At 43.1% G+C, this 27,234-nt stretch overlaps 1 protein-coding gene across 2 annotated transcripts in view; it reads left to right on the top strand.

The window, feature by feature from the left end:
- Window positions 1-27,234, top strand: part of MYH9 (myosin heavy chain 9) — a 111,647-nt gene that overhangs the window by 2,346 nt on the left and 82,067 nt on the right. For both annotated transcript variants that reach the window (XM_083156678.1, XM_083156677.1), the window contains exons 2-4: window positions 15,046-15,395; window positions 24,434-24,590; window positions 25,978-26,005. In XM_083156678.1, the coding sequence (XP_083012804.1) occupies window positions 15,066-15,395; window positions 24,434-24,590; window positions 25,978-26,005 (515 nt within the window). In that variant the 5' untranslated portion in view covers window positions 15,046-15,065. The remainder of the gene's footprint in view (window positions 1-15,045; window positions 15,396-24,433; window positions 24,591-25,977; window positions 26,006-27,234) is intronic.

The raw sequence follows: 27,234 nt of genomic DNA, 5'->3' as shown, positions 1-27,234 counted from the left end.
CTCGCTGCTGTTGCCAGAGTACTGATCCCCAGACCACCCGCTGCTGCTCCCGGTGCTCTGATCCCAGGGGCCTGCTGCCCAGACCACCCCATAGCAACAAGAATTTACCCCTGGCAGAGTATGTAGGTAAGCGGAACTTATGTGGCATAATATATGTAATTGTGGCATGTTGTATTATTTGGAATAGGCATTACAGTGTGGGGCATATTGTGTATTCAGCCTTATGATGTTTGGTATAAATGTGTGTTGTATGTGTAAAGGGCGTTATGGCATGTACATTTTTGGTGCGTTGCCTTTGGCAAGCACTGTCCCTAGTTTTAGCATATCTGGCTCATATTTTCACCCTGGCTCTTACATTTTAAAGAAATTGTCGAGCCCTGGTATAGAAGCCTTTTTCTCTAGGCATATACTGGGGTAATCCAGTTGGATTCCTGTGTCACTCAACATCTGCACAAAGAATCCCTGGTCGTAAACTCAGAAGTCCTTCAGTTACAGATAGAGCTGTCCGTTTTAAGACTTTGCTGAAGCATATGCCATTAATAAATTCTTCCCTGATTTGTCAGTGCATCCAGGTACTCCTATACAGAGATGGTGGTTTTTCAGAGAGGCTTTGCTTCTGTCATCTATATTACTATGGTTTGTGCTCAGCCTCATTGAAAGCTAGAATGGCTGCAGATCTGCGCAAAAAGGTAGAAATACTACGGAGCCTTTGTTCCCAATCTGTGTGCCGTAGCACCCAGGGGTGCCTTGGGTTGTGGTCCAGGACTAGTTAAACTTATTTATGGTCAATGTAATAGTGTGATTGGCAGCCACAAGCACTATGTGGACAAACAGAAGAAAATCTTGCCCCTCACCACATAATGAAACCTAAGGATAACATACACGCAACTTACTTGAATTTACCATGGTTGCGTATCTAGGTTTTTCAACCATGGTTGACCCCTTCACACAGAAGAAATACCAGTATTAGGGCTGGATGCACTAAGCTCCAAAAGTGATAAAATGGAGAGTGATAAACAAATAACCAATCAGCTCCCTTCTGACATTTTCAAACAAAGTCTGTGACATGGCAAATAGGAGCTGATTGGCTGGCTATTTATCAATCTCCATTTTATCACTTTTGAAGCTTAGTTCATCTGGCACTAAATCAGTAAATTACTGTGTACAAATTTTTAACCTGGTAAGTTGCTTTTTTGTGTGAATGGGGAATATAATATTTTACTTCTAAATTTCTTATAAAGTAAATTGTTTGTATATGTCCTCCTTGGGTTTAATTATGTGGTAAAAGCTGGCAATTTTTAAACATCTCTTTCTGAAAGTAGTTTAGAAACTTTGGGCCTGGAAGTGCTGCAAAAGAAAATTCTGATACTTATAGGACAGTGGTTCCCAACCTCTGTCCTCAAGTACCCCAGCAGTTCACGTTTTCTAGGCCACCCGGCAGGTGCCCTCATTATTCACTGACCTATTGCAAGATCCACAGGTGAAGCTAATTATTTCACTTGTAATTCTTTGTGGAGACTTGAAAACATGAACTGTTAAGCTGGATACAAAGTTATGCTGGCCACACAGCAGACCAACCTTCTTCCAACCATCCAACTAGTTGGTTGGACTGAAAATCTGGTACTGTAAGGGAGCAAATGCCAATAAGCAATTTGCTCACTAACTCAGGAGAATGGACAAATACATTCAGTGAAATTGTTTAAATCAAATAGATCATCAATCTGAGTGACAGTTGTCCATTTTCCGATTTGGGGAGCAAGTGACTTAATTACAAATGACATTTGCTCCTATCTAGTACCAAGTTTTTATTCCATCCAACCAACTAGTTGGAGGAAGTTGGTCTAATGTGTGGCAAGCATAAGATTTATCTGTCCAATCTATCTGATGGGAACAAAAATCTGGAAATGTATATGAGCAAATGACAATCAACCATTTGTTTCTAAATGCTGGCAAACTGACAAAAACAATAGCTAGGATAAAGTGTGAAACCAAATTATTTTAACAAATTAGTCCAATCGACCTTTGTCTGTTTTTGGCATTTGGGAGCAAACTTTTGGTTGCCATTTACATTTCCAGGTTTTGGTTTCCACCAGATATATTGGACAGCAAAATCTTTAGGTGTATACCCAGCTCTAGGGGTACTTGATGATTGAGGTTGGGAACCACTGCTTTAGAGAAACCAATATTTTCATATTTTTCACATTCAAAATGCTGTAAAAAAGCTTTTCTTTACTACTGAGACCCATATGATTAAAAAGTAAGCTCCTTAGTTGATTTATAAAACTCCTCTTGTAGCATACTTTGGGAAATGGTAGATAAGCTCGGGTACCTCTTTAAGCTGTCCATTGGGTTTCATTATGACAAAATATATATAAATAACCGCCCTTCCCTTATTATACCTCCATTGCCATTTAAAATATTTGGTACTTGTTTAGTTTCACAGCGGCAGCATGGCCGCACGCTACTTCCGGGATGTGCTCGCCACACTTTCTTAAAAAAAAAATGCCAACGTGGATAGTCATACCCCCACTATCCACGTTGGCATGGAGTTGATAGTGTAGCAAGCCACCGAGCCCCGCAAGGGGGGACAGACCTGGAAGTAGCGCGCGGTCATGCTGCCACCGTGAAACTAAACAAGTACCAAATATTTTATTAACATATGCTATTAGTATTGCAAAGGACTGCTTTCCTGATAAGAACTGTCCTTTGTGAAGCTGGAACTTCGTAAATTTGGTCCGAAAAGGCCCTCTGCACATGTGCAGAATGAAGTGTTGGCTGAGGGGCACTGGGAGGGATTTCTGCACTGTGAATGTTTACATGGTGAGTTAAAAAAAAAACCATGAGAACAATATAATGGTTTTTGTGGTATTAGTTTAAGCAGCCTGTGTTTCTGTTGTTGTGACTCCGATGAAGATCCGAACTCATTTTATGACCAATTTATGCAGAAATCCAGGTAATTCCAAAGTGTTCACATACTTTTTCTTGCAACTGTCTATTGATAGCAGCAGCATCACTGGTAATTTAAATGTGGGAACTGGCAGCATTAATTGGAGCTTGCAGTTCAGCAGCCAATCGGGTAGCAGTGGTTCCTAAATGTGCGCTGGACTGCAAGCTCCGAATCATCTGGCTTGCACAACAACAGAGCTCCCCTCAAGGACCCCATGCTAATTGTAATTTGGCCCAGGGAGGCTCACAATACCCTGGTGCATCACTGTGTTGCTCCTATTAGCAGGTGCCGGCACCATACAGCCTTGAATATAGAGGTGGGGGAGGCTCAGTGACTGCATGTTCACAAGTTGGACCCAATTCTCCTGTGAGCTGGCCAGCAGCTCCCCGACATTTTTCACATGTGACAAATTGCATGCGATTTATCACATGTAAAACCGGGGAGCTTGGGGCGGGACCGGACCCGGTTCGATGCGCACGGGACCACGGTTCGGATGTCAGACATGCTATTTTGAGCCGGTTTCATCTCTTCTTCTTTTTTTTTTTTTATCAGCCCAAAGTGCCAAAATCGCCCAAAATTGGAAAGTGTATTGGCACCTTTTAGTGTGTACAATACTTTACCACTCCCAACAAGTTTTAAGCCCACCTACAACATCAGTTGCTTACATAAATTTGACAGCACTTGACTCCTCTAATCTGCCTTTACATATATACTTAGGTTAATTGGCTCACGACAAAATAACTCAAATTTGGCTTATGGGAGCAGACCTCACATGCACATGGAGAATATACGAATTTCAGAAAGCTTTGCTGGGAACACACCATCCATCTGAAAAAAGTACAGTGACACTTGCAGAATACTAAAGCTGGCAATACACTGCATGATAATTATGAAAACAATAGTCCAAACTAGACTAGAGCTCAATGTATGGTAAACTTTCAGTCACAAGTATTAGTCTGGATTATTTGTCTTCTTTTTTTTTTTTAAAGAATGCGGTGTCCTGATGTCATCCAGATCATTTCAGGCTAGGAGTTGATATTGCCTCCATGAGCCCCAGTCTATTGGTCTGCTCTGATTATTGGCTGCTCGTGTGTTTCTGCAGTTTATGGATTAAGGATGGCAGGTAATAAATAAATACTTATGTTAGTTGGGCGCCCACTAAGCTATTTGCTTCGTTTTTCCACCTCCCCTCGTGGGGCTCGCTACACTTTGGGCTCGGTGGCTTCCTGCGCTCGCCACACTATATACAATAAACTCCATGCCGACATGGATAGTGGGGGTATGAGCGTACTAACTATAGTGGGCACCCAAATAACATATAAGTACCGGATGGCCATTGTATAAACTACCATTGATCATTGATGATTTGTTTTCAATAGTGGTAGTTTTACCATTTGATAGCGGTGTTCTGATGTATGCCACCATCAAATGGTAAACATTTGATGGTGTTCTGCGGTGCTTCTGTGCCCCCTCAGCCAGCTATGCTGAAGATGCTTGCACAGGCACAAGTCATATTAATTTTTTTTTTCCTGTGTAATTGATGCAATGCCCAGTAATCTTTGGATGGTGGGTTTCAGATGTCCATCCTTTCTATTTGCTTGGTGTGAGAGCAACTCCTTAGACAGATTTTATATAATACATATTTATTATTTATCTATATGGAGCCACAAGGTTTCTGCAGCACCTAGCAAATATATAAATGAGCAAAAAAACAAGCGTTCCATCAGGGGACTGAAGCAACTATTCGCTGGTCATGCTTCTCACTCTATGCCCACTTGGATCATAAAGTATCGAAAAACTTCTTTATTGGGAAGATACAAACCCGAAAAACTCATGTTGACCAATGTAGATAAATGTAAGGTTATGCACCTTGGGAGACACAACCAGTGTGCAAGTTACAACCTTAGCGGAGAGGAACTGGGTAATTCCATACTTGAAAAGGATCTAGGAGTCCAAATAGACAGCAATCTAGGATGTAGTGCTCATTGTAATGTAGCTACAAAAAAGGTAAACAAAATTCAGGCATGTATTAAGAGGGGAATGGAAACTAGGGACTCGAGGGTAATTATGCCACTATATAAAGCATTGGTGAGACCTCACCTAGAGTACGGAGTACAGTTCTGGGCCCCACACTATAAAAAGGACATCATAGAATTAGAAAAAGTCCAAAGGCGAGCAACAAAGCTTATTAGGGGAATGGAGAATTTAAGCTACGGGGAGAGATTAAGCAATTTGGGACTATTTACATTAGAAAAGAGACGTTTAAGGGGGGACATGCTCAACATGTACAAGTATATCAAGGGCCAATATAAGGAACTGTCACACACCCTATTTTTTACTACAAAGGAATCTAGGACGCGAGGGCATGAGTATAGATTAGAAGAAAAAAGATTTCATTCAGCTAGTAGAAAGAATTTCTTTACGGTCAGAACAGTCAAACTCTGGAACTCTCTTCCCAGAGAGGTGGTAACGGCTGGCTCATTAAATGCGTTCAAGGCAAAGTTGGACAAACATTTACTGGAGAAAAACATCCATGGGTACAAATAAGAAATATAATTTGTCTGTAAAATACCAGAACCTACCAAATCAGCAATGGATATCTATACCAGGTTGAACTAGATAGACGCAAGTCTTTTTTCAGCCTTACCTACTATGTAACTATGTAATGCTTGTGTTGATTTAGTGACTGTGTCAACCTATAGCGGTCAACATGACTGACCTAATGACCACATCCCATATAGCACTGCTGTATTGTAAATGTAATCCTGTAAGATTAGACTGATCATGTGACTTGCAAGCCTTTGCAGTATAGTATGCTAGTAATACCCCTTTTTACACCAAAATCCTGGATCTGACTCTGTATTTGGAACACTGTCCCAATCCGGGTCAGATCCAGTATTTGCACTGTGGTGCCAACCTGGAATATTCCTGGGCCGACAAAGTTTACACTACACATGGCTGCAGAGGGCTGCGCTGGGACCACCGAATGACGTGCTGAGACTGCTGATCGCCATGCTCGGGGCAAGCCCAGCATAAAGGTAAGCTGCTGGGCGGCCCCCAGCCGCCATGCACCACTACGAACCGTCCATGAGATGAATGGATGCCACACACAGGCATCCATTCATCTCCCTGGCTCCGCTGCGTTCTGCACAGTACAGCAGAGAGCAGCTGAGACTGTGTGCCCCCCGGCCAACCTCCATACTGACTGCAGGACACTGCGGTTGGGAGGTTGAGCTCCCCCATTCTGCTAAACGGATGACCCGAAATACCAGTTTACAATGCCTGGGAAAATAGACACAGGTCTTTTATTTTTTTCAGGTACCATATCTATATCTATATTGCAATGCCTGTTACTAGGACAGAACAGATCCGGTGATTGGCAGCTGCCTCTTACAAACCTCTAAAGGAAATAATTTCTACGTACCTCCATTCCAGGTTGTGGTGCAAAACCTCCCCATCTGCCAATCTCACTCACTGACTTTTTTCGATCATTATGTACAGTACATGTGTCTGTAGATTATTTACTTCTCTATATTCCTAATATTAACCTAGTTTTTTGGGGGGGAAAAACAAAACAAAAACATTTATTTACACCAACTGCACCAAGCAGGGCAGACAATTGGAGGGCACCCCACTTGTACTGCTTGCTTCCCTTGCTGGTGTCCCATAAAGTAAAGCTTAATTTCTCCAGTTTTGGGGACAAGGGAAGCGACAAGCAACCAAGATTGGTGTCCCCTCCAATTGTCTGCCCAGCTTACCTGGGCTTCTGGCTAGGGGACTTGGATGCAGTTTACATTATTCCTCTGGCTTTCTTGACACTGAAAAGAGCAGTCTCCTAGGAAGTGGGGTGGGAGAGGTGGGGGTAACAAGCCAGCATCTGATTACGTGCCGCTAGCTAAAACTCAGGCAATGGGGAAGTTGTGAGTGTCGAAGTACTGTAGCCAATACGGCTAATGAGCTGCTGGTTTGAAAGATAATGTCCTTCTCTAATTATATAGTGCAGCATGTGTTAGTGTCCGCAGTACTGTTGTCAAGGTATGCTGCTGTAGAACTATAAGCAGAATCGGAAATACTGTATTGGTGTTTGCTCTAGGATTTTGTTTTGGGCAGGGTGCTGCCACTGAAGAGGACACATGTCCATAGAAAGGGGTGTGGCCTCATGACACACCGCATTTCCATCACTTTGGGCTGGTGCCCAATCCACCCAGACATCAGTCCTTACCTAACTCTTCATATAACATTTATTTCTGTGACCACTGTTCTATAATGTGATTCTGGTAACCGTGCTATAACCACCAGCTAGTTATATATAATAGACATGTACATGTGGTAAGATATTACCACCACACATTTAGTGCCATATCTAGACATTTTGGTGCCTTGTGCCAGAAGTAAATTTGGCGCCCCCATAGTAAATATAGGCACAGTACATTCTGAAGATGGCTTTATAGGGAAGGGGTGTGGCCACTATACCAATAGCACCGTAATGCGCATTACACACTATGCCACACACCGTAATGCCCATTACACATTGTGGAGGAGAGGTAGCTTCCCAACTCTGCACTGCTGCTAGTGGTGGGGCGTCCTTTGCCAGAGGGATGGGTGTGGCGCAAGGGGGGGGGGGGGGGGTAGAGCAATTGCAGTTACTGTTACTAAATAGATAGAGCCTCATTTAAACTGAATTGAAGGGGATCACTATGGGAGGTTTTGGGGAAGTATTGAGCCCCTTTGCCATCAGTCAAAGAAGTGTCATGGCGACCAGTATACTTAAGGTGAGGAGGGTCTCAGGGGATCGCAGAATCTAAAGTTGGGAATAATAGTGCGTAATTTGATTCATGATGTCCTTTTGGGGTTTAGAATTTCTTTCCAAATAAGGGGAATAAACTTGCCTAATCCTGTTTCCAGCATGTAAGTTTGTGAGCCAATAGTAGCCAATTTGTTATCTAGCATATAGACTTTTTGTCTCATTCTGTAGAGAAAGAGAGAGAGAGAGAGAGTGTGTGTGTGTGTGTGTGTGTGTGTGTGTATACAGACTAGGAGCAGCTTCTGTATCTTTGTTTGGATTGTAATTTAGACAGCATCTAATGGGACTGATGCTTAAGCGTAGCACCTGCCTGTATAGCAGAGCCTCTCGTGACTGCTCTAAATGCACCCCAATGGTTTATGATTGAGGTGTCCTTGGGGGAGTTATTAGCCATATAAGCATCCATGGAGTCTAATATAATTTTCTTGAGTCTTTCTATATCTCTTGAAAGAACCCAAGGGTGGGGAGATGTATGGGGGCCTTAAGTTGTCCACACACATTAGTCCAACAAGTCAGGCCTGACCTAGAGATGGGGAATGCTGCAAGGTCGGCTGAGATGTCTAGATATGCGATTTGTCCCGATTTCACTGCTTGATCTTATAAATCGGGCCCAAATCACATAGTGTATGGGGGCCCTTAGATCCCATTTCCAGAGAATGGGGGCATGGCCAGAAAAAGTGATAGGTAGGATATCTATGTCTTTAATTCTTTGCAGGGACCTTTTATCACACCAGATCATATTAATTTGAGAATAGGAGTTATGAACCCATTGATGTGCATTCCTATCCAGATGGGTTACAGGTTCTCCAGATATCCTAAATCGAATTCTACTAACAAGTTACAAAAAGAGAGGGAGAAGCCCAAAATTGAAGAGGGCACAGATTTATAGTGTCTAAAACTAAATTATAATCACCCAGTACAACCAGAGAACCTTTTTAGAGGTTTTACAAATCAAGAGGCATAATTTATGGCGGAAGGGCGGTTGATTAGAGTTGGGAGTATTAAACAGACCAAAGTCGTCAGATTTTTTTTTTTCTTCCGTAATGCCTGTTAAAATGAAATATCGTCCACATTTATCTGCAATTTGGGAATGTGAAACAAGACACCTATTTACTAAATAGAATAGCTACCCCATTACATTTACATGGACTATTTTCATAATAGCCTAAAGGGAAGATACGCTCTTTGAAAAGAGGAAAATTGAGTTTCTGCAGGGCAACCACATCGACTTTTTTGCTTGATGGAAAGGGCTAACCTATATTTTTTTTTGGGGGGGGGGGGGGAGTTTAAACCTTTACCATGAGAGTAAACAAAGCATCAAGATTCAAATGATAAAGGGATTAATATGGACTGTAGCAGAGGGCAGAAACCTTGGGGGCAGATATGGCTCTTGTTCAATGTAGCAATAACAATCTGGAACAAAGAAGGAAGGTGCTGTCAAGGTTCAAAAAAAAGGTGAGACTGAAGGGGTGAGAAACTAAAACAGTCCAGTACATTAGATCTGTATGACATGCTATAGTGGAGAGAAAAAACATGCAGTAGTATAAAGGGGGAGGGGGTGCAGATTGGCAGAGAGAAACAGCCACTCAACCATGTGGCCTGGGAAGATTAGGACTATGGTCAATCAGAAGATCTTTGGCATTAGCAGTAGGGAGGAGTTTGCGAAAGAGCACAGGCATATTCCTCTAATTCCGATTTGGGGACCGAATCTGGAATAGATCTGATTTTGAGATTGTGACCTGTCCTCCAAGTCCGCAAGTTTAGATTTGAGTTGTTACAGATCTTCATGCTGGCGTTCGTGTGAAGAAATCAGGTCATTGTGGAAGGCCACAAGCTCCTCCGTTTTGCGTTCTAGGTGGTCAGTGTGATCACCAATGGCAAGAAGTTCTGCTTTTAACTTCCTGGATGTTTAAATAATTCTTAAGAGGACAACTTGGCAAAGGGACTTCAGTTAGAGGAGCATCAAAATCTTAGTCGATGTAGGGCTCTGTCAGAGAGGGGGTAGTCTGGGGGAGCTTCTTATAGCTTCCTGGAAGGCATATCGGAAAGGATAATTTACAGTCAAATTTGAAAGATTCAATAATGGAGGTGCTGCGACAAGGATGCCAATCCCAGGGCGTATTTTTTTCAATCCCGGGATTGAAAGATGCTCAACGCCGGGATTGGCCTCTCCTAATAAAAAAAAAATTTGCCCTGCCCCGCACATTTTGCTGAAAAGGCCTACTAATCCCATCCCCGCCAATCTTCCCAATCCCTCTGCCTGCACTGTCACTTACGGCAAGGATGACGAGCAGCGGCAGGACCATCTCCAGTGGGTGGGCATGCCGCTGGGATTAGCACTGTGGGCTTTTAGCTCCGGTTTGGGGACAGTGTATGGATAGGCATAGCAGCGGCCGGGCTGCGCAGCGTGATTTGATGTCAGGGGTCATGTTGTGCAGCCCAGCCGCTGCCATGCTGCTACAGTTGTTCCGAACAGTGACACCGCCGGGGCTCTGTGCTAGCAGCTAAGCAGCATCTGAGCCATATACTAAGGCAGGGCTCGACAAACTCTGGGTGCCAGGTCACCATGGTGACCAGATTCTGCTTCCTGGCGGCTAAATTTTGAGGGGGAGGAAGCAGAATCTGGTCTTGGCCAGGTTGGGGGTGTGGTGTAGTCCTGTCCGGTCCTCAAACCCCCCCCTCCCATTTAGTGTTCACGCTAAAAACTTTCTTAGCAGGGCACCACGCCTGCCCCTCCGCTCTGACATGCCGCTGATTAGAGGTGCCTGTGTGTAGTGCAGTAGAGGCACAGCAGAAGATGAGATGCGCTGGGGACAGTTACTGATACTATGCTCTGCAAAACTAAACAGGCATCAGCAGCGCTAGAAGTAGGATACATATGCCACTGAGCAGAGTATGCAGTGCAGGGAGGCTCTGGGAACTCTCCCTTCCCAGAGCAGTGAGGGACTTGTCACACTGTGGCTGCAGAGTGACAGAGAGCCCGCACTCGTCTTTCCTAGTTCTATGATGCTCAGTCCGTCCCAGCCATGTCTGGGGAGCAAGCCCCACCCCCTTCTTCCCCTCAGACAGCCTAGTCACAACTTTCTTTGTACCGTGCCCTGTCCCAGCCATATTGGGGTGGCAAGCCCTGCCCCTTCAGGCAGCTCAGGCCACTTCCAGCTTTCCCTGTATTCTACCAGGTCAGGGGAGCAAGCGCCCCTTTTCCCCTCTGGCAGCCCAGTCCCAACTTTCCCTGTACCCTGCCAGATCAGAGGAGCAAGCCCCACCCCCTTCTGTTCATCCAGTCCCCATTTCCCTTGATAATGAGCAAGTTAACTCCTGGCAGAGCATGTTAACCCCTAAGCAATAAGCATTAATCCCTGGCAGACCATGGTAACCCAATAGCAACAAGCATATTAACCCCTGGCTTCAAGCATGAAACCCATAGCAACAAGCGGGTAGTTAAGAAGAACTTATGTGGCATAATATGTAATAACGGCACGTGGTTTTATATGTATTGAGCATTACAGCGTGTGGTATATGTAATGGACATTACGACGTGTGTACATTTTTGGGGCGTGCCTTCGACGCACACTGTTTCTATTATTTTATCTGGTTCCTATCCTTTTCATCCACGTAGATGCACGTATGTCCCATTTACAGCAATGCATTCTCGGCGAAAGGTGCAGCTCCATCTCTGTATCTATCTGCCTCTGGGTTAGTGGAGCATTATCCACCCAGTGGTGGAGGTGTGTGTTGTATGTCCTGCCTCAACGCATCTGAACCCTTGTCTAGTTGGGATGAATAAGTGTGGCTTCATCTGTATTGTTACAAAACTGCTTGCTTAGGTTCCAGGAACATTCAGTAGAAGCAAAGGATAGGTGAGAATAGATTTAGTGCGCAGATAGGCAGCCAAAATCATATCCTCCTTAAGGTACTTTACACCTTCACCATTTACCATGAAACACAATTTAGGAGAATGACCTCTTTGGTGCTCTTTGTCAGGTTGGGTGATATAGCAACACTGTTACACTACAGATTTTTTTTTTTTTTTTTTTACATAATAGCATTTTCTCTCATTGTAGTTTTAATTCGAAAAATGTACTTAACTAACAATAGAATCAATTCAAATTGACAAATAACTTCCGAATTAGCAGCATGTATGGTGGATAATTACCAGACTCTTTTAGAAGTGTGACCAAATAGTTATGAAAGTGAGCAGAGGTACACACCATGATAAAGTCCCTAGTAGGGGAGTAAATGCGTTGGTGTAGCCATTATTGCAGACAGATGGTGGGAGGACCAGGACCTTGGAACTTTTACACCTGGAAGAGGCAATTTGGGGTGGACAGATACATCGTTTGCATTTCCAGTTTGTTGTAGTTATTGCTGTTTTGTTTCCCAGAATATTGAGGTCTATAATGCTCTTTTAACATTGCAAAGCTGGGTCTGGTGCTTTCACGTAAAACTTGGATTACACATCACACAGATGGCGACCCAGGTTTAATCCTCCTTTATAACCTGGGTCCACTTTCCAGGTTTCTCATCCTGGTTATAAGATTTGGTTATTTCGCACTACACCTTGACCCGAGTCATTACTACTTGTACATCTTATTTGCTCAGTTTTGCAAAGACAGACACTATTTAACAGACCTCCAGACCTGCATAGACTAGCTCTTCAATATATCTAGATGTCTTGTTTCCTGGAGTACAATTTTCTGACGTGTGGAAATTCATGTTTGGGCTTGAATCAATGGCCCAAGTGCTGTAAGGAAGAAACTCTATAATGTGGATGACCAGCTGCAAAGTAAAAAAAGAAAAGTCATGACGTGGAAATAAGGATTACATTTGCACAAAATATGTGAATTTGTAATACCCAATCGCATAACCATTCATTTGATTGCATTGATGCACCACCTTTATGGTAACCATGGCCCAAATATATATATCCCAAGTGTTAAATTATTCACATTAGGCCTTACTCTAGTGGATCTTAAAATCTGTTTTTCCAGCCATTATGTGTATGGTGGGTGGCAAGAAACCCAAGCAAACACGAGAACATACAAATTGCACTTGGAGCCCTGGTTGTAGTCTAATGGGCCCCATACATCAGCAATTAATTGTGACAATCCTCAGATCTGGAGATGATTGTCACAATTAATCTTTAATGTGTGGGCTCCCCCTTTTGGTAATCCCAATCAACAATTTATAGGGATCGCCAATCGATTGCTGAATCAGATTTTTAAACATGTTTAATAATCTGGTATTATCTGCGGTTGTTTTTTGTTTGGGCATTGCCATTTGATCTTCTATTTAAATTATGAAAAGACGTAAAACCGCTAAAATGACAATCGATTTGAGGTGATGTATGGGCACTTTCCAGATATGAAGATGCAGTCATTAGATGGGAAATATCTGCCGATCGCTGAAATAAATCTGTAATGTCTGGGCAAGTCAAATAGATTGTAGAAAACATTAATTGTGATTGTTGATGTATGGAGCCCATAAAGGTGAATACACGTGGTACAATTTTGGCTTATGTTTTTGACACTATAGTAAAAATCTCGAAAAATGTACCAAAATGTCAGTGTTTTGTACTGCTTGTAATACAGATGTGTGGCCCTACGGTGTCAGTGTCGCGAGTAAAAATACACACTGCTGGTAATGCAGTTTTGACTTGTTGGTCAGTATACTTGGCCATAGGCCAAATCACACATGGTTGAAACTGCAAGTGTATGTTCTCAAAATACGTTGCATGCACTTCAAGGGGATATCGGAGTCAAAATCAGCCTTAGCCAATATACCCGTGTGTATACATCTTAACCCATGTCTCTTGCTTTGAGGGTGCGGTGCAAGCTTATAGTGGGTACACACTGCAATTTTGATTGTGATTAGAATGTAAGCAAAATGCGTTTGATTTTACTATATAGTACAGATCTCCCGCAGCCATTCCCGGCGGTGTAGACGGCTGGGGGGCCCTATTCAATGCTGTCTTCCCTGACTGTATTGAACAGGGGATCTCTGCAGAATGAGCCCGACTTCTTCATAAGCAGAATTGAGGAGCTCCCGGCCGCAGCTTGCCGATTTCCATCCACAACTTGTGGCTATTCCCCCTTCTGACCCGTGGCAGGCGGGACATTGTATCCTGCCTGCAAATTCTCGGTTGAGCAGACCAAGAACAGGACAGGGTCACAGCTGTTGGGCCAGCCCAACAGCCGTGACCTAACATTGAATACCCCCCATAGTCTTGCCTGCTGAAACTTTTTTTTTTCTCTATTCGATTTACACTACACTGGAGCTCGCATTGGGATTGAATCTGCATCGAATGTAGAAAAACAGTTCGATTTCTCCTCCTTTTTTTTCCTTCTATAAGAAAAAAGGTACTTACATTAGTTGGGCGCCCACTAAGCTATTTGCTTAGTTTTCTGCATCCCCTCACGGGGCTCATCACGCTTTGGGCTCGCTGTGCTCGCCACACTATATAAAATCAACTCAATGCCGACATGGATAGTGGGGGTATGAGCGTACTAACTATAGTGAGCACCCAACTAACATATAAGTACGGCAAAATGTAATAGAAAAATAGTGCATATCTCACCACCTATCTAACTTCTATTAGCCTGCTTCCCTGTGTACAATATTCTGTAATCTATAGTTTATTTTTTAAAGTGTTTTATTACTACGTAAATTATAATGAATAATCATCATGTTAATAAAACATAATTCTTTAATTTTAAAGTCTCTAATTCCAAAGGCGTGTGCAACAGTCATTCTTGATGACCTGCTTTTTATTACCAAAAAAGGCAATTTCAGTTAGAGGCAGATGTTGGAAATACTGTAACAATGTTCATTTGTTGCTGGCTGTATGCCAAGTGATGAAATATTTGTTAAGACTGAGGTCAGCATGACTTCCTTCCAGCTTTGCAGAACTTTTAAGTACTGGGGTAGGGGGTGGGTTTCAATCATTGGCATCTAATTTTCATGTCTAAATTGCATTGTTTAGAAGTGCAAACAATATAGTGTTTTTTTTTTTTCTTGCTCTTTGGGGAAAAAAGCTCAGGGTGTATGCAGTACTTTGCCAAAGTCTTCTTTCAGCAAAGTCTTTTGAAATCAAAATCTCCTAGCGTGTATGGGCCTCTATTCACAACTCAGAAGGCTGAAAGAAAAACTGACCTCCATGGCTGATGGGCACCTGAATGGCAGAACAATTGAATTGCTGCCACTCTCCCCCCTACTGGTGGCTGAAATAAAAAAACTATCTTCTCCCAATGTGTAATATTTTATATATCATTTTTTTTTTTATTGTAATCTACAGGTCTGGTAACCTGAAAAATCATGGCGCAAAAGGATGCAGACCAATACCTCTATGTGGATCGCAATCTCAACAACCCTTTAGCTCAGGCAGACTGGGCAGCAAAGAAGCAAATATGGGTACCCTCAGAAAAGCATGGATTTGAGGCAGCCAGTCTGAAGGAAGAAGCTGGTGATGAGGCAATCGTAGAATTGGCAGAGAATGGCAAAAGAGTAAAGGTTAACAAGGATGATATACAAAAGATGAACCCTCCAAAATTCGCCAAAGTTGAAGATATGGCAGAGCTAACGTGTTTAAATGAAGCTTCTGTCCTACACAATCTGAAAGAACGATACTACTCTGGTTTAATTTATGTAAGTAAATCTTTAATTTTAACTTTATGAACACTTACAGGAATGTTACTGTATTTCATGTATAAAATGCTCAGCACTTTTTTTTTAAAATTCACTACTAATCTAACGGTGCCCATACACTGTACAATTATTGTATACAATATCGGATCTCTGTTTTGCGATGAGATGTGCAGCACGTACCTTTTGTACTAGATCTCTCTCAACGCAAAACCGAGATGCGATATTGTATACAATAATTGTACCGTGTATGGGCACCTTAACATTTATCATATTGAAAATAAATTTGTACTTTCAATTCTTTTTTTTTTTTTTTTTTTTTGAGATTTAACCACTTCTTCTGGAGTTTGCCTTGTTATAATTCAGAGACTGCAGACACAGAAGCTACTGTCAAACCAACTTCTGCTCTCTTCTAAATATTCTTTGCTCATGATGTTCCCGCTGAACACATCACTCTTACCACCCCTGGGAATGGTGATCCATTTTAGTTGTAGAGTGAAGAACCTGGTCCAGAATTTTTTATCTTTCTCATAACGCTTTGGGCTATATTCAATGCGGCCGGCAAAGGGGGTTAAATGGCGAGGATCGCAGAAAACAAGTGATCCTCGCCATTTAACGTCCGTGTTTGTTGCTCAACATGACGGGGAAATCCTCGCTGTCTGAGGACGGCAAGGATTTCCCCAAACAGTGAGGCTCGCGGCTAATGCAGGGAGCACGCAGCATTTATCCGCGAGCCTTGCTGTTTTAGTGGCCGCACACAGTTTCCCCTTCGCTACAAAAACCTAGTGAGGGGGAAGCGGTGACTACTGACCCTGCAAGCTTTGACATCGAGCAGTCAGCACTTCTCGCTGTCACAGCTTGCAAAAAAGCATTGAATACACCCCTTTGTTAATAATAATTTAAGGAAACATGGCTTGCTACCTAACAGAAAATATTAAGTGCTGCAAATGCTTTTTACAATGCAGTGATGTTTAAGTCTGGCATTATAGTTGTGACACTTGAAACCATGTGGAAACTTGGCATACATTTAACAAATTCTTCCATTGGGAAGAATCAATCTGCATGAAACTCAATTTGAATTTGTTTCAATCTGCGAATTGGCCAAGCTTTGACATGGCTCAAATGGTCTTCATTTATTGATATTTTTAATTGTTTAATAGCTCTTATATTATATATATTATATATACATTGTGACCTTTATTTATTATCATTTTTTATTTTTAATTTTTTTTCAATTCATCCTAATTTTTCCACATCCATTTCCCATATATATATATATATATATATATATATATATATATATATATATATATATATATATATATATATATATATATATATATATATATATATATATATATATAGCATGTTTAAGACGGCACTCGGAGAAACATTGATAGAAGGAGGGGTGCAGGGTCCTTAGATAATGATTTAGATAGCACTTACCCTAACCTCCAAGAAGGAAAGGAATAGACCAGCACTCACGTTTTGTAGAAGAAAAGATTTGTATTGGCAGTTACAGCATAATATACAAGCAGGCTGACCCAACAGCCGTTTCAACTGGATAACCTTCCAGTCTTCATCAGGGGTGCATCACAGTGACACCAGACACGTTTATATAGTATGAAAACAGGGCGCCAAAACCTCCCAGCTCATTTCGAATGGGGAGCTGTCAATCAGCACCACGTTACTGAGCATGCAGCGCTTGTCAGATGACGCTGCTGTGGGGGTGTGCTGTGCGCGTCATAGGGAATCCCTGTGACGTGTGTCAGTGAAACCGGACTGCCTGGAAGTACGTATGTACACTGAGAGATTGGTACTGTGATATGCTGTAAAAACTAAGTGTGTGACACCGTGTAGTGAAAATAGTAATACCATGACCGCATTATTAAAAGGAAGAGTGGGGAGAGGGGTCCGCTATATGTCAGCGGTGCATCGGGGTGCCGTGGGCGGCAATGGGGGAATACGTGTTATAACACCAATAAACTGAAAAAGCCCGCACTGAGCACTTAATGCTCGGCAGCATGAATCATACAGCCACTGGTGGAAAAGAACATATATACGGCTGCACGGCGGCAGTCGGCACATCAGCACTGGCATATGAGACAGCACGGCGGCCGTGCACAGCGGGATAACCCGCACTACAGAATTAATGCTCGGCGGCATATGTTCATAATATATCAGATAAATAAAACTGCACGGCGGCAGCCAGCACATGAGCATTGTCCTGGATAGGCAGCACGGCGGCCGCTTATCCCTGTGAGTCATCTGATTAATCATAATAGCAGGTCGACATGTAGGGTAGGCAACATTTCATGGTGTCGACCGGGTTGTTTAGGCCAGAGTCAAAGATGACACAGTGTCTCAAAAGCGGCTGTGACAGCAGGCATGTTCATAGGCAAAAGTTATCAATGGCTGGTGGACACAACATCATGTCGACAACGGAGCTAATCAAATACAGAGAAAACTTGCTGAAATTTAAAAAAACTAAATACAAACAGGTCAAACTTGACTACAAAGAGAATCGGGTCTACACTTGGTACTCTCGAATTGAAAGTCGACGTCCACGTCAACAATACAGACGAGGCACGAACAGACGCCCCAACACACAGTTCACAGATATTGAAACTCATACCTCTGCCAGTGATTCAGATGCCCCCTCAGCATCGGGACAGGAGACACAATATTTAAACAGAGCAGACCGAACCAGACGCCCGCCAAAAAACCTGCAATACCCACCCGGAGGGGTGGGAGAAAAAGAAAGAAGGAGGGGCAAAAATTGACAGGATCAGTTATCTACAATCTATCCAAACACCAACTTTCCCCGGCTGAAATCACCTTGCTTAATAAAGGACTTTCTTTTGTACCAACTCTAACCCAGGACAGCTTTGGATGGCAGATAGATCTTTTCAAATTGGGAAGACAATTGAGACTTAGGGACCATTTTCAAAGGTTCCCCTCTACACCTGGCCCAAGAATGGATGGCACGACCAGCACTCTGAAGAGTCGCAGCACCTTCGATCCACCCACTCTAAATGCTTCAATTAATACATTCATGCGTGTGCTTAAAAGGGACACATGCCCATTTATGGACAAACAAAGAATTTCCTACTACAATATAAGCAAATCGGAGAAAGACGCCATCAAAACCCTCCAACAGGACAAAGACCTCATTATTAGGGCAGCCGACAAAGGGGGTGGCATAGTGCTATTAGACTATTCATACTACACCAAAGAAGCACTTAACCAATTGTCTGACTCTGCTTGCTATCTACCTCTAGATCGTGACCCCACTTGGGGATTTAAGAAGGAAATCGATAGCATCATCCGGCTCGGTATGACAAATCTGTACATCAGTAAAGAAACTGCGGACTTTTTAACCCAAGCACACCCTGTGATTCCCATTTTATACACACTCCCCAAGGTGCACAAATCCTTGGTGGAACCCCCGGGCCGGCCCATCATCTCGGCCAGGGGTTCTCTGTGTCAGCCCCTCTCACAATTAGTGGATTTTTATCTACAACCTGTGGTACAGCACACGGCAAGTTTCATTCAAGACACGTCTGACTTTTTACGTAAACTGAATGACGTTAAGGACCTACCGCCAAACACCCTGTTGGTGACACTAGATGTCTCTAGTCTGTACACCAGTATCCCGCATGACCTAGGGATACAAGCTTGCACAGACATGATTATCGACAGCAGACACTATGTTGGACCACCGGTGGAATATATCTCCCTACTGATGGGGATTATTCTTAATAAAAATTATTTTCTATTTTTGAATAGGTTCTATTTACAGCGTCAAGGAACGGCGATGGGGTCCAATATGGCCCCATCCTACGCCAACCTCTTCATGGCTACCTTTGAGAGACAACACATCAGTGGCAATCAGCGCTTTAACAAATATATCAAAATGTACGTGAGGTACATAGATAACCTGTTTTTCTTGTGGACAGGAGGCGAATCTGAACTACTGCTCTTCATTGATTACCTCAACACATTACCAGGTACTATACGATTCACCAGCAGCTTCAGTCAACAAGCAATCAGCTATTTGGATGTTATGATCACCCTCAACAACTGCAAATTGTCTACAAAAATCTTCGCCAAGACAACAGACAAAAATTCCCTACTACACGCTGACAGTTTTCATCCGCAAGCCTTGAAAAAGGGTCTGCCCTACTCGCAATTACTGAGAGTCTGCAGAGTCAACTCGGACCCAGAGACCCTCCCTGAGGCCCTAATACAGATGTGTGGACGCTTTCTAGAAAGGGGATACAGTAAGGTTGATGTTGACGAAGCCATGTCCAGGGTATCCCAATTAAATAGGGATGAACTGCTAAAAATTAAACCAGCCAGCACAGTTAAATCAGACAGACTTAATTTTTGCAGCACCTTCACGGTGGCATCCAGGTTTGTAAAGAAATCAATACTCGAACACTGGCACCTTTTGGCCAGCGACCCAGCATTACAACCAACATTGCACACCCCCCCCCCGATTTGCCTACCGAAGAGGCCCAAACCTTAAGGACATGCTTGTAGTAACTGACCCTTCCTGTAATTTGGTCAAACCAACCAGCTGGTTAACCCGCAAGAATGGAGTCTACAGATGTTCAGGATGTGCTAATTGTCCATTCCTAATGACAGGGGATACATTCATCAACCCAGTAAATGGGGAGAAATTTTCTATTAGGCACAAATTGGATTGCAATAGCAAATTTGTGATCTACGCTCTCATCTGCCCCTGCCAGAAGATCTATGTAGGCAAGACTATTAGAACTGCGAAAGAACGTATAAGTCAGCACAAATCGTCAATCAAGAAAAGCCTGCTACCTGTGACAGACAGTTTGGACCTCAAAAACCTACCTGTTGCCAGACATTACCTTGAGAAAAAGCACACCATTGGCCAATTGAGATGTTACCTCATTGACCACATTCCCCCCCTACGAAGAGGGGGTGATCGTGAAAAAATACTACTCCAGAGAGAGCTAAGGTGGATATATCGTTTAAACTCCTTGGCTCCACTTGGATTAAACGAAGATTTTAAAATGGGATGCTTTTTATAAGCCACAGACGGTACCTGAGTGTACCCCACAAATCCCCCATGGGACCTCTTCCTTTGCATTCTGTGCCTCTTCTATTTTCTTTTTTTCATATGTACATACATTTGCCCAGCCCTTTATTTAAGCCACAGGATGGACTATATACACTGCTTTCCATCCAGCAGACACTTATAGGCACTTGATTACTAGTTATAGTGTCAGCGGTTGCCATGGGTGATAACTTGGCTCAGTGGTACATTCCGCTTTCATCTATTATTAATGGCATGCAAACGCAATTCGTTCTTATTATACATTTCCACCTCTCTGCATGTGAGAGGATAAACCAGTAGGCACACTGGTCATACTCTAATATATTACTTGACAAATACATTTTGTCGACATGATGTTGTGTCCACCAGCCATTGATAACTTTTGCCTATGAACATGCCTGCTGTCACAGCCGCTTTTGAGACACTGTGTCATCTTTGACTCTGGCCTAAACAACCCGGTCGACACCATGAAATGTTGCCTACCCTACATGTCGACCTGCTATTATGATTAATCAGATGACTCACAGGGATAAGCGGCCGCCGTGCTGCCTATCCAGGACAGTGCTCATGTGCTGGCTGCCGCCGTGCAGTTTTATTTATCTGATATATTATGAACATATGCCGCCGAGCATTAATTCTGTAGTGCGGGTTATCCCGCTGTGCACGGCCGCCGTGCTGTCTCATATGCCAGTGCTGATGTGCCGACTGCCGCCGTGCAGCCGTATATATGTTCTTTTCCACCAGTGGCTGTATGATTCATGCTGCCGAGCATTAAGTGCTCAGTGCGGGCTTTTTCAGTTTATTGGTGTTATAACACGTATTCCCCCATTGCCGCCCACGGCACCCCGATGCACCGCTGACATATAGCGGACCCCTCTCCCCACTCTTCCTTTTAATAATGCGGTCATGGTATTACTATTTTCACTACACGGTGTCACACACTTAGTTTTTACAGCATATCACAGTACCAATCTCTCAGTGTACATACGTACTTCCAGGCAGTCCGGTTTCACTGACACACGTCACAGGGATTCCCTATGACGCGCACAGCACACCCCCACAGCAGCGTCATCTGACAAGCGCTGCATGCTCAGTAACGTGGTGCTGATTGACAGCTCCCCATTCGAAATGAGCTGGGAGGTTTTGGCGCCCTGTTTTCATACTATATAAACGTGTCTGGTGTCACTGTGATGCACCCCTGATGAAGACTGGAAGGTTATCCAGTTGAAACGGCTGTTGGGTCAGCCTGCTTGTATATTATGCTGTAACTGCCAATACAAATCTTTTCTTCTACAAAACGTGAGTGCTGGTCTATTCCTTTCCTTCTTGGAGGTTAGGGTAAGTGCTATATATATATATATATATATATATATTTTTTCCCTAGGATTTATTATTATCATATATACACTTTTTTTCATCCATATCTTTATTATTTATCTGGTTTACATTTTTTGACCCATAACTACACAACTATTAATGACCATAATATTCTCGTATCAATACAACCTCAATCCATAGTGGGAACTCATTCATAAACAGGAAACCTTCATTTAGCTGCCATAAATATCAGCCCATCTTCTGATAACGCTAATATGTCCCTCCTTTTGCTACATATTCTCCTCCCTGCCCATTTTACATTTTGTATTAGAAATCACCTTGGTAACCACCTAGCAGCGTCACCAAACACAGAGGGAAGATTACTCCCTCCGTTCCGATCGTGTGATCTGAAGCTAGAGAGATGCCCACCTCCCTACATCACTATAGTATGAATACGGAGCCGCACGTTCTCCCTGCCCATTACTGGTTTTGAAATGCTATGGCAACTACCTAGTAGCGTCACCAATCACGTGACCGCAGTGCAGAGGGATGATCACTCCCTCTGTTCCGATCACGTGATCGGACGCTGTAGAGACGCCCACTTCCTCATGTCACGGAATTTGTAATGCAGAGCCGTACGTCCGGCCGCATTAAGTATTCACAGCCTCCGTATCATGAGCCCGGATGCCCACGACACCCTACCCGCTCACTTTCATTATGTGAGCGTCGTACCTGCAGATTAGAAAGAGGAAGTACGGATGTAGTACTTCCGCCCTCAGTGTTTTCTGCATCATGCCCCACTTCCTTACTTACATCCCAGACCAATACGGGATCATTACAGCTAGCTAGTATAAACCCTTAACCAATGAAACCTTATCTCTTTAATGCAATACCCCGCAACATGTGACCACAGCTCACCAATGAACCCTTTTTTCGGATTTTTTCTTTTATCTTTATTATGTGGAAAAACGCTTTTTAATAAATACAAATACATTATTTATGTTATTTTCTGCCTCCTCTGCATACCTTAACTATATTTTATGGACAAATTGGACTGATTATGTGTTAGATTGTGTATCACGTGACCAATTCACTTCCTGTTTAGTCTGGTATAAAAACCCTTCAGATGCAATACCTTATCACCTTTGCTAAAGCCGCTGAGACGGCGAAACGCGTCAATGTCTGCCCACACCCAGTTTTATTGGACTACTCCAAACCAGCCTCAGACCTTTTTCCTTTGTGGACCACTATTTGCTGCACTTTGGCGATTTGCCCACCACCTGGAAGGACTTCATCTATGTCAATTGGACGATCCAGCTCTGGGTGACTCCCTTACACTGGAAGGTGACTCGGCCCAAATTCCAACTCGGGCCTTGAGTCCCAGGGAGATACAAACTACACACCCCAGCATCCTATCTACAGGTGGACGGTAACCCCAAACTCTTGTACATGCATTTGCACTTTATGGTCCTGACCCCAGGCACAATAGGAATGGACAGTCCACACACTGCATTTTTAAATCCCCCAAAATCCAGTTACAGGTTGAGAATCCCGTATCCGAATTATTCCAAAAACCGTGGTTTTTGGAATAATTCGGATTTTTTTTTTTTTTTTTGCCCCCCCCCCCCCCAACCCTTACCAAGTCCCCGGGCGTCCACAGCAGGCCTCCGGCATCTTCTCCAGGCTCTCCAGCGGTCCCAGGAATGCATTGCGCGAGTGTGTGCGCGCGCCGGTGACGTCACCGGTGCGCGCACACACTTGCGCAATGCATTCCTGGGACCGCTGGAGAGCCTGGAGAAGATGCCGGAGGCCTGCTGTGGACGCCCGGGGACTGCGTGGAGGCCGAAGGACCACCGGACACCATCAGGGGACAGGTAAGTATGCTAAAAAAAAAAATTATTCCAAAAACCGTAAAATTCCCCTATCCGAAATACTCGTGGTCCCGAGCATTTCGGATAGGGGATACTCAACCTGTATAATGTATACTTGTTGATTCATTATCATTTTTATTGGTCATGTTACATTAAACATACTGTTTTTTAACTTGTACAATCAGTCCAATTATCATTACACACACCCACATAGCCAGCGCTGCTTCCCCTTTCTTTTTTGTTTAATAGCTCTGTCAGATATGCAGTAGGCAAGTAATGACTATAGTACAACCATGTTTGTGGTAAAAACCATTATTGGAGTGTTTTTCTGGCTTCTGAAATTTTACTGGGTATTTCAGCTTCACTGTAAAATGTATTTCTCTCAATTCTTGTCACAGTAACTACACTGCTAAATATTACTTGTACCTGATTAATAGCATTATATTACAATGTCAGTGCAACAATCACTTAATATACATATAGATACAAATTTTACTGGGTATTTCAGCTTCACTGTAAAATGTATTTCTCTCAATTCTTGTCACAGTAACTACACTGCTAAATATTACTTGTACCTGATTAATAGCATTATATTACAATGTCAGTGCAACAATCACTTAATATACATATAGATACAATCTATTTGACCTCCCACCATGACCAGTCTCATTTTATAGCTGTGGCCTTATGTTTAATCTATAATCGTAATTTCAACTTTCTTTTTAAATAATTGGTGTGTATATTGCTTTTATTTTTAGACCTATTCTGGTTTGTTTTGTGTGGTAATAAACCCATACAAAAACCTGCCAATTTACTCTGAAGAGATTGTGGACATGTACAAAGGCAAGAAAAGACATGAAATGCCACCACACATTTATGCCATCACGGACACTGCTTATCGAAGCATGATGCAAGGTAATAAATTTAAATAAAAATCAAACTTAAAGGAACTTTGTGGATCCTGCAGGTCTACTTGAGTGCCAAGTGGTTGATTTTTAGTACAGGTTGAGTATCCATTATTCACAATTCACGGGACCAGAAGAATTGTGGATAACTGATTATTCCGTATTTTGGAATATTTTTTTATATTTGAATGAGATCTTGCATTTATGTTGTGTACGGACATCAAACACACGAATGCACACAAATATACTTTGTTTCTTAATTTAAAACCTTGTTTCATACAAAATAAAGATTGTATAAAATTTTAGACACTGACTTTGAATGCCAAGCAATCATGTCCTTGCACATATTTAGTGCCAGGTACAGATGTCACTAGTAAGTGTTTAGCAAAAAAATAAAAGTAGATTTTGGAAACTATGGTTTTCAGAATAATTTGGATAAGGGATACTCCACCTGTATTTAAAAAAATAAAAAAAAATAACGTTCTCCATAGTTTAAGGGGGGAAAGAGGAAACTAGCTTTCTGCTAGCTTCTCCTTTTGTGCTCTGGCATTTCAACCCTGTTTTGACTGCTAGGGTATCTTGTGTTTCTCAACCCCTTAGTCCCATTACACTTGTCTTTATATCTTAAAATATAGCAGCGTGTACTGAGTGGGGGAGAGAGGCTGTGCTGCTGCAACAGCCTTTGCTTTCTACTCCCACTGCCCTGTCTCTGCCGCATAGGAGGCAGGCATGGTTCTAGGCCCCCAGGTAAAAGGCACCCACTCTCAAACAGCCCCTCCCTCTCCAACAGCTCTGAATACAACACCATAAACAGACTCCCTTAAGCGGATCCTTAACACCTTGGGTGGTAGGTTTGTCCTTCCCCTGAAATACTCACCACAGAGGGGGCAGCCGCTGCCTTCTTCATCTGTCCCTGCTCCCCCGGGGCTGCTGCTGGCTTCTGCTGTCTGTGGCGGCTTGGGAGCACTCTGTGTTCGGGCGCTCAGCCATTCGTCTGTTCAGACATTCCTGTATTTGGATGGACGAGCGTGATTGATCCTCAGCCGTGTGGCCCTGATCCTCCCCAAGTGCCCGGAAATCTCTTGGGAGAGTCTGCTCCTGCAGCGCAGCCCAGCCCGAGAAATATCTGGGAATACCACCGAAGGGGTTAAAGGCCTAATAAGTGTCCATTAAAAAAAAAAACTTTTCACTTTACAAAACTTGAGGATTGCATGAGCATAAACTCTTGCTGCCCGTCAGATGGGCCTTAAGACTAGTCGTAAATAATACTTGCCTGCTATTGGTTCAAGTTCTTAAATCTCTTGTATTTTTTATTTTTTTTCTAAAGGATACATGTGGTCACTGAAATTACTGTATGACTCTTGATTTTATCATTTTTTTCCCCCCTACCTCCACAGATAGAGAAGACCAGTCTATTCTTTGCACGTATGTATACTCTTTGTGTGTGTGTGGCTTTTTTTTTTTTTTTCTTGTAAAGAAAATATCTAAGAGTAGCAATCCCTTGGGTTCTAATGATAATGCTGTTGAAAGGTTAATTGAAAGAAGCAGGCAGTTAATGCAAAAAGTTAATAGTACTGTCTCAGTAGTTGGTATAGGAATATATAGTTTTTATAGTACTGAAGATAAATACCGGCATCTCAGCAAGGTTTAACCCCTTTACTGGCACTCCCGAGAATTTTCTGGGCTATGCGCCATTGCTCAGACTGGCAAACCTGGAAAATCCTTGGGAGTGCCACTGTCTGTGCTCCCTTCTTTCGGGCAGCGCCTCTGAAATCAGCGCTGCCTGGCTCCTGCTGCCAGTGTTTCAGACCCATTGGGTGGGTCACTTTGGTTAATGCTGCGCAGGAAGGAAACAATTAGGTGCTCCCCATCAATGGCAAAACTATTCTACTTTGGCCATTAAGCATTGATAAATAGGTTTCCATGGCCATCCCTAACATGGCATGCCATCTCTTGCTGTGGTATAGTCCTGCCCCAACCACTACAAGAGCACTTACAAGAGCCAGACATGGCCAGGATGCCGCCTGCACTTCTGGTTACTTCAGAACGACAAAGCTGGGTATATCACAATATATATTCCTTATCTACTGGCTTCAAGCAATGAATAAAGGAAAATAAAACTAATGGTATGCCCTTCTCTGATCTTTGCACATAAAGCAATAAGCATACATATGTCAACTATACATTTTAAAGAAATGTGGTAAGCTTTGTATTGAAAGCAATTGATTGATCTTGCTCAAAAGAGTCTCACCAAACAATGATAATGAGTCTATGGGATGTATTCAATGAGAATTATTCTCCGTGCATGGCGAGAGATTTTTTTTCTCTCGCCATGCACTCGCCCTGTTCCGCAGGGCTCGCTGCCACTCCTGCTCCCACTATTCAATGTGGTTAAGATTCGCCGCCACTCGCAGCGAGTCTTAACCCCTGCAGCGCACGAGCGGCAGGGAGCCAGGGGACGGTGGCAGCCAGGGAGATTAAAGTCTCCCTGGCTGCCCCAGAACATATGTGGAGGGGAGGTGGGCTCCCCGGGACCCAGGCAGCACAAGCTGCCTCCCCCTATCGTGCATATGTAATGATCGGGTGCAGTGAATATATGAATATCTAATGAGCGGCTCGAGCGCTCCGGCCCCCTGCTGGCTGCTCTGTGTAAA

The sequence above is a fragment of the Crinia signifera genome, chromosome 8, assembly GCF_055691185.1.
Source record: "Crinia signifera chromosome 8, ASM5569118v1, whole genome shotgun sequence".
Classification (NCBI taxonomy): Eukaryota; Metazoa; Chordata; class Amphibia; order Anura; family Myobatrachidae; genus Crinia; species Crinia signifera.
The sequence above is the reverse complement of the archived record's forward strand: the minus strand, read 5'-3'. Positions and strand labels throughout refer to the sequence as shown.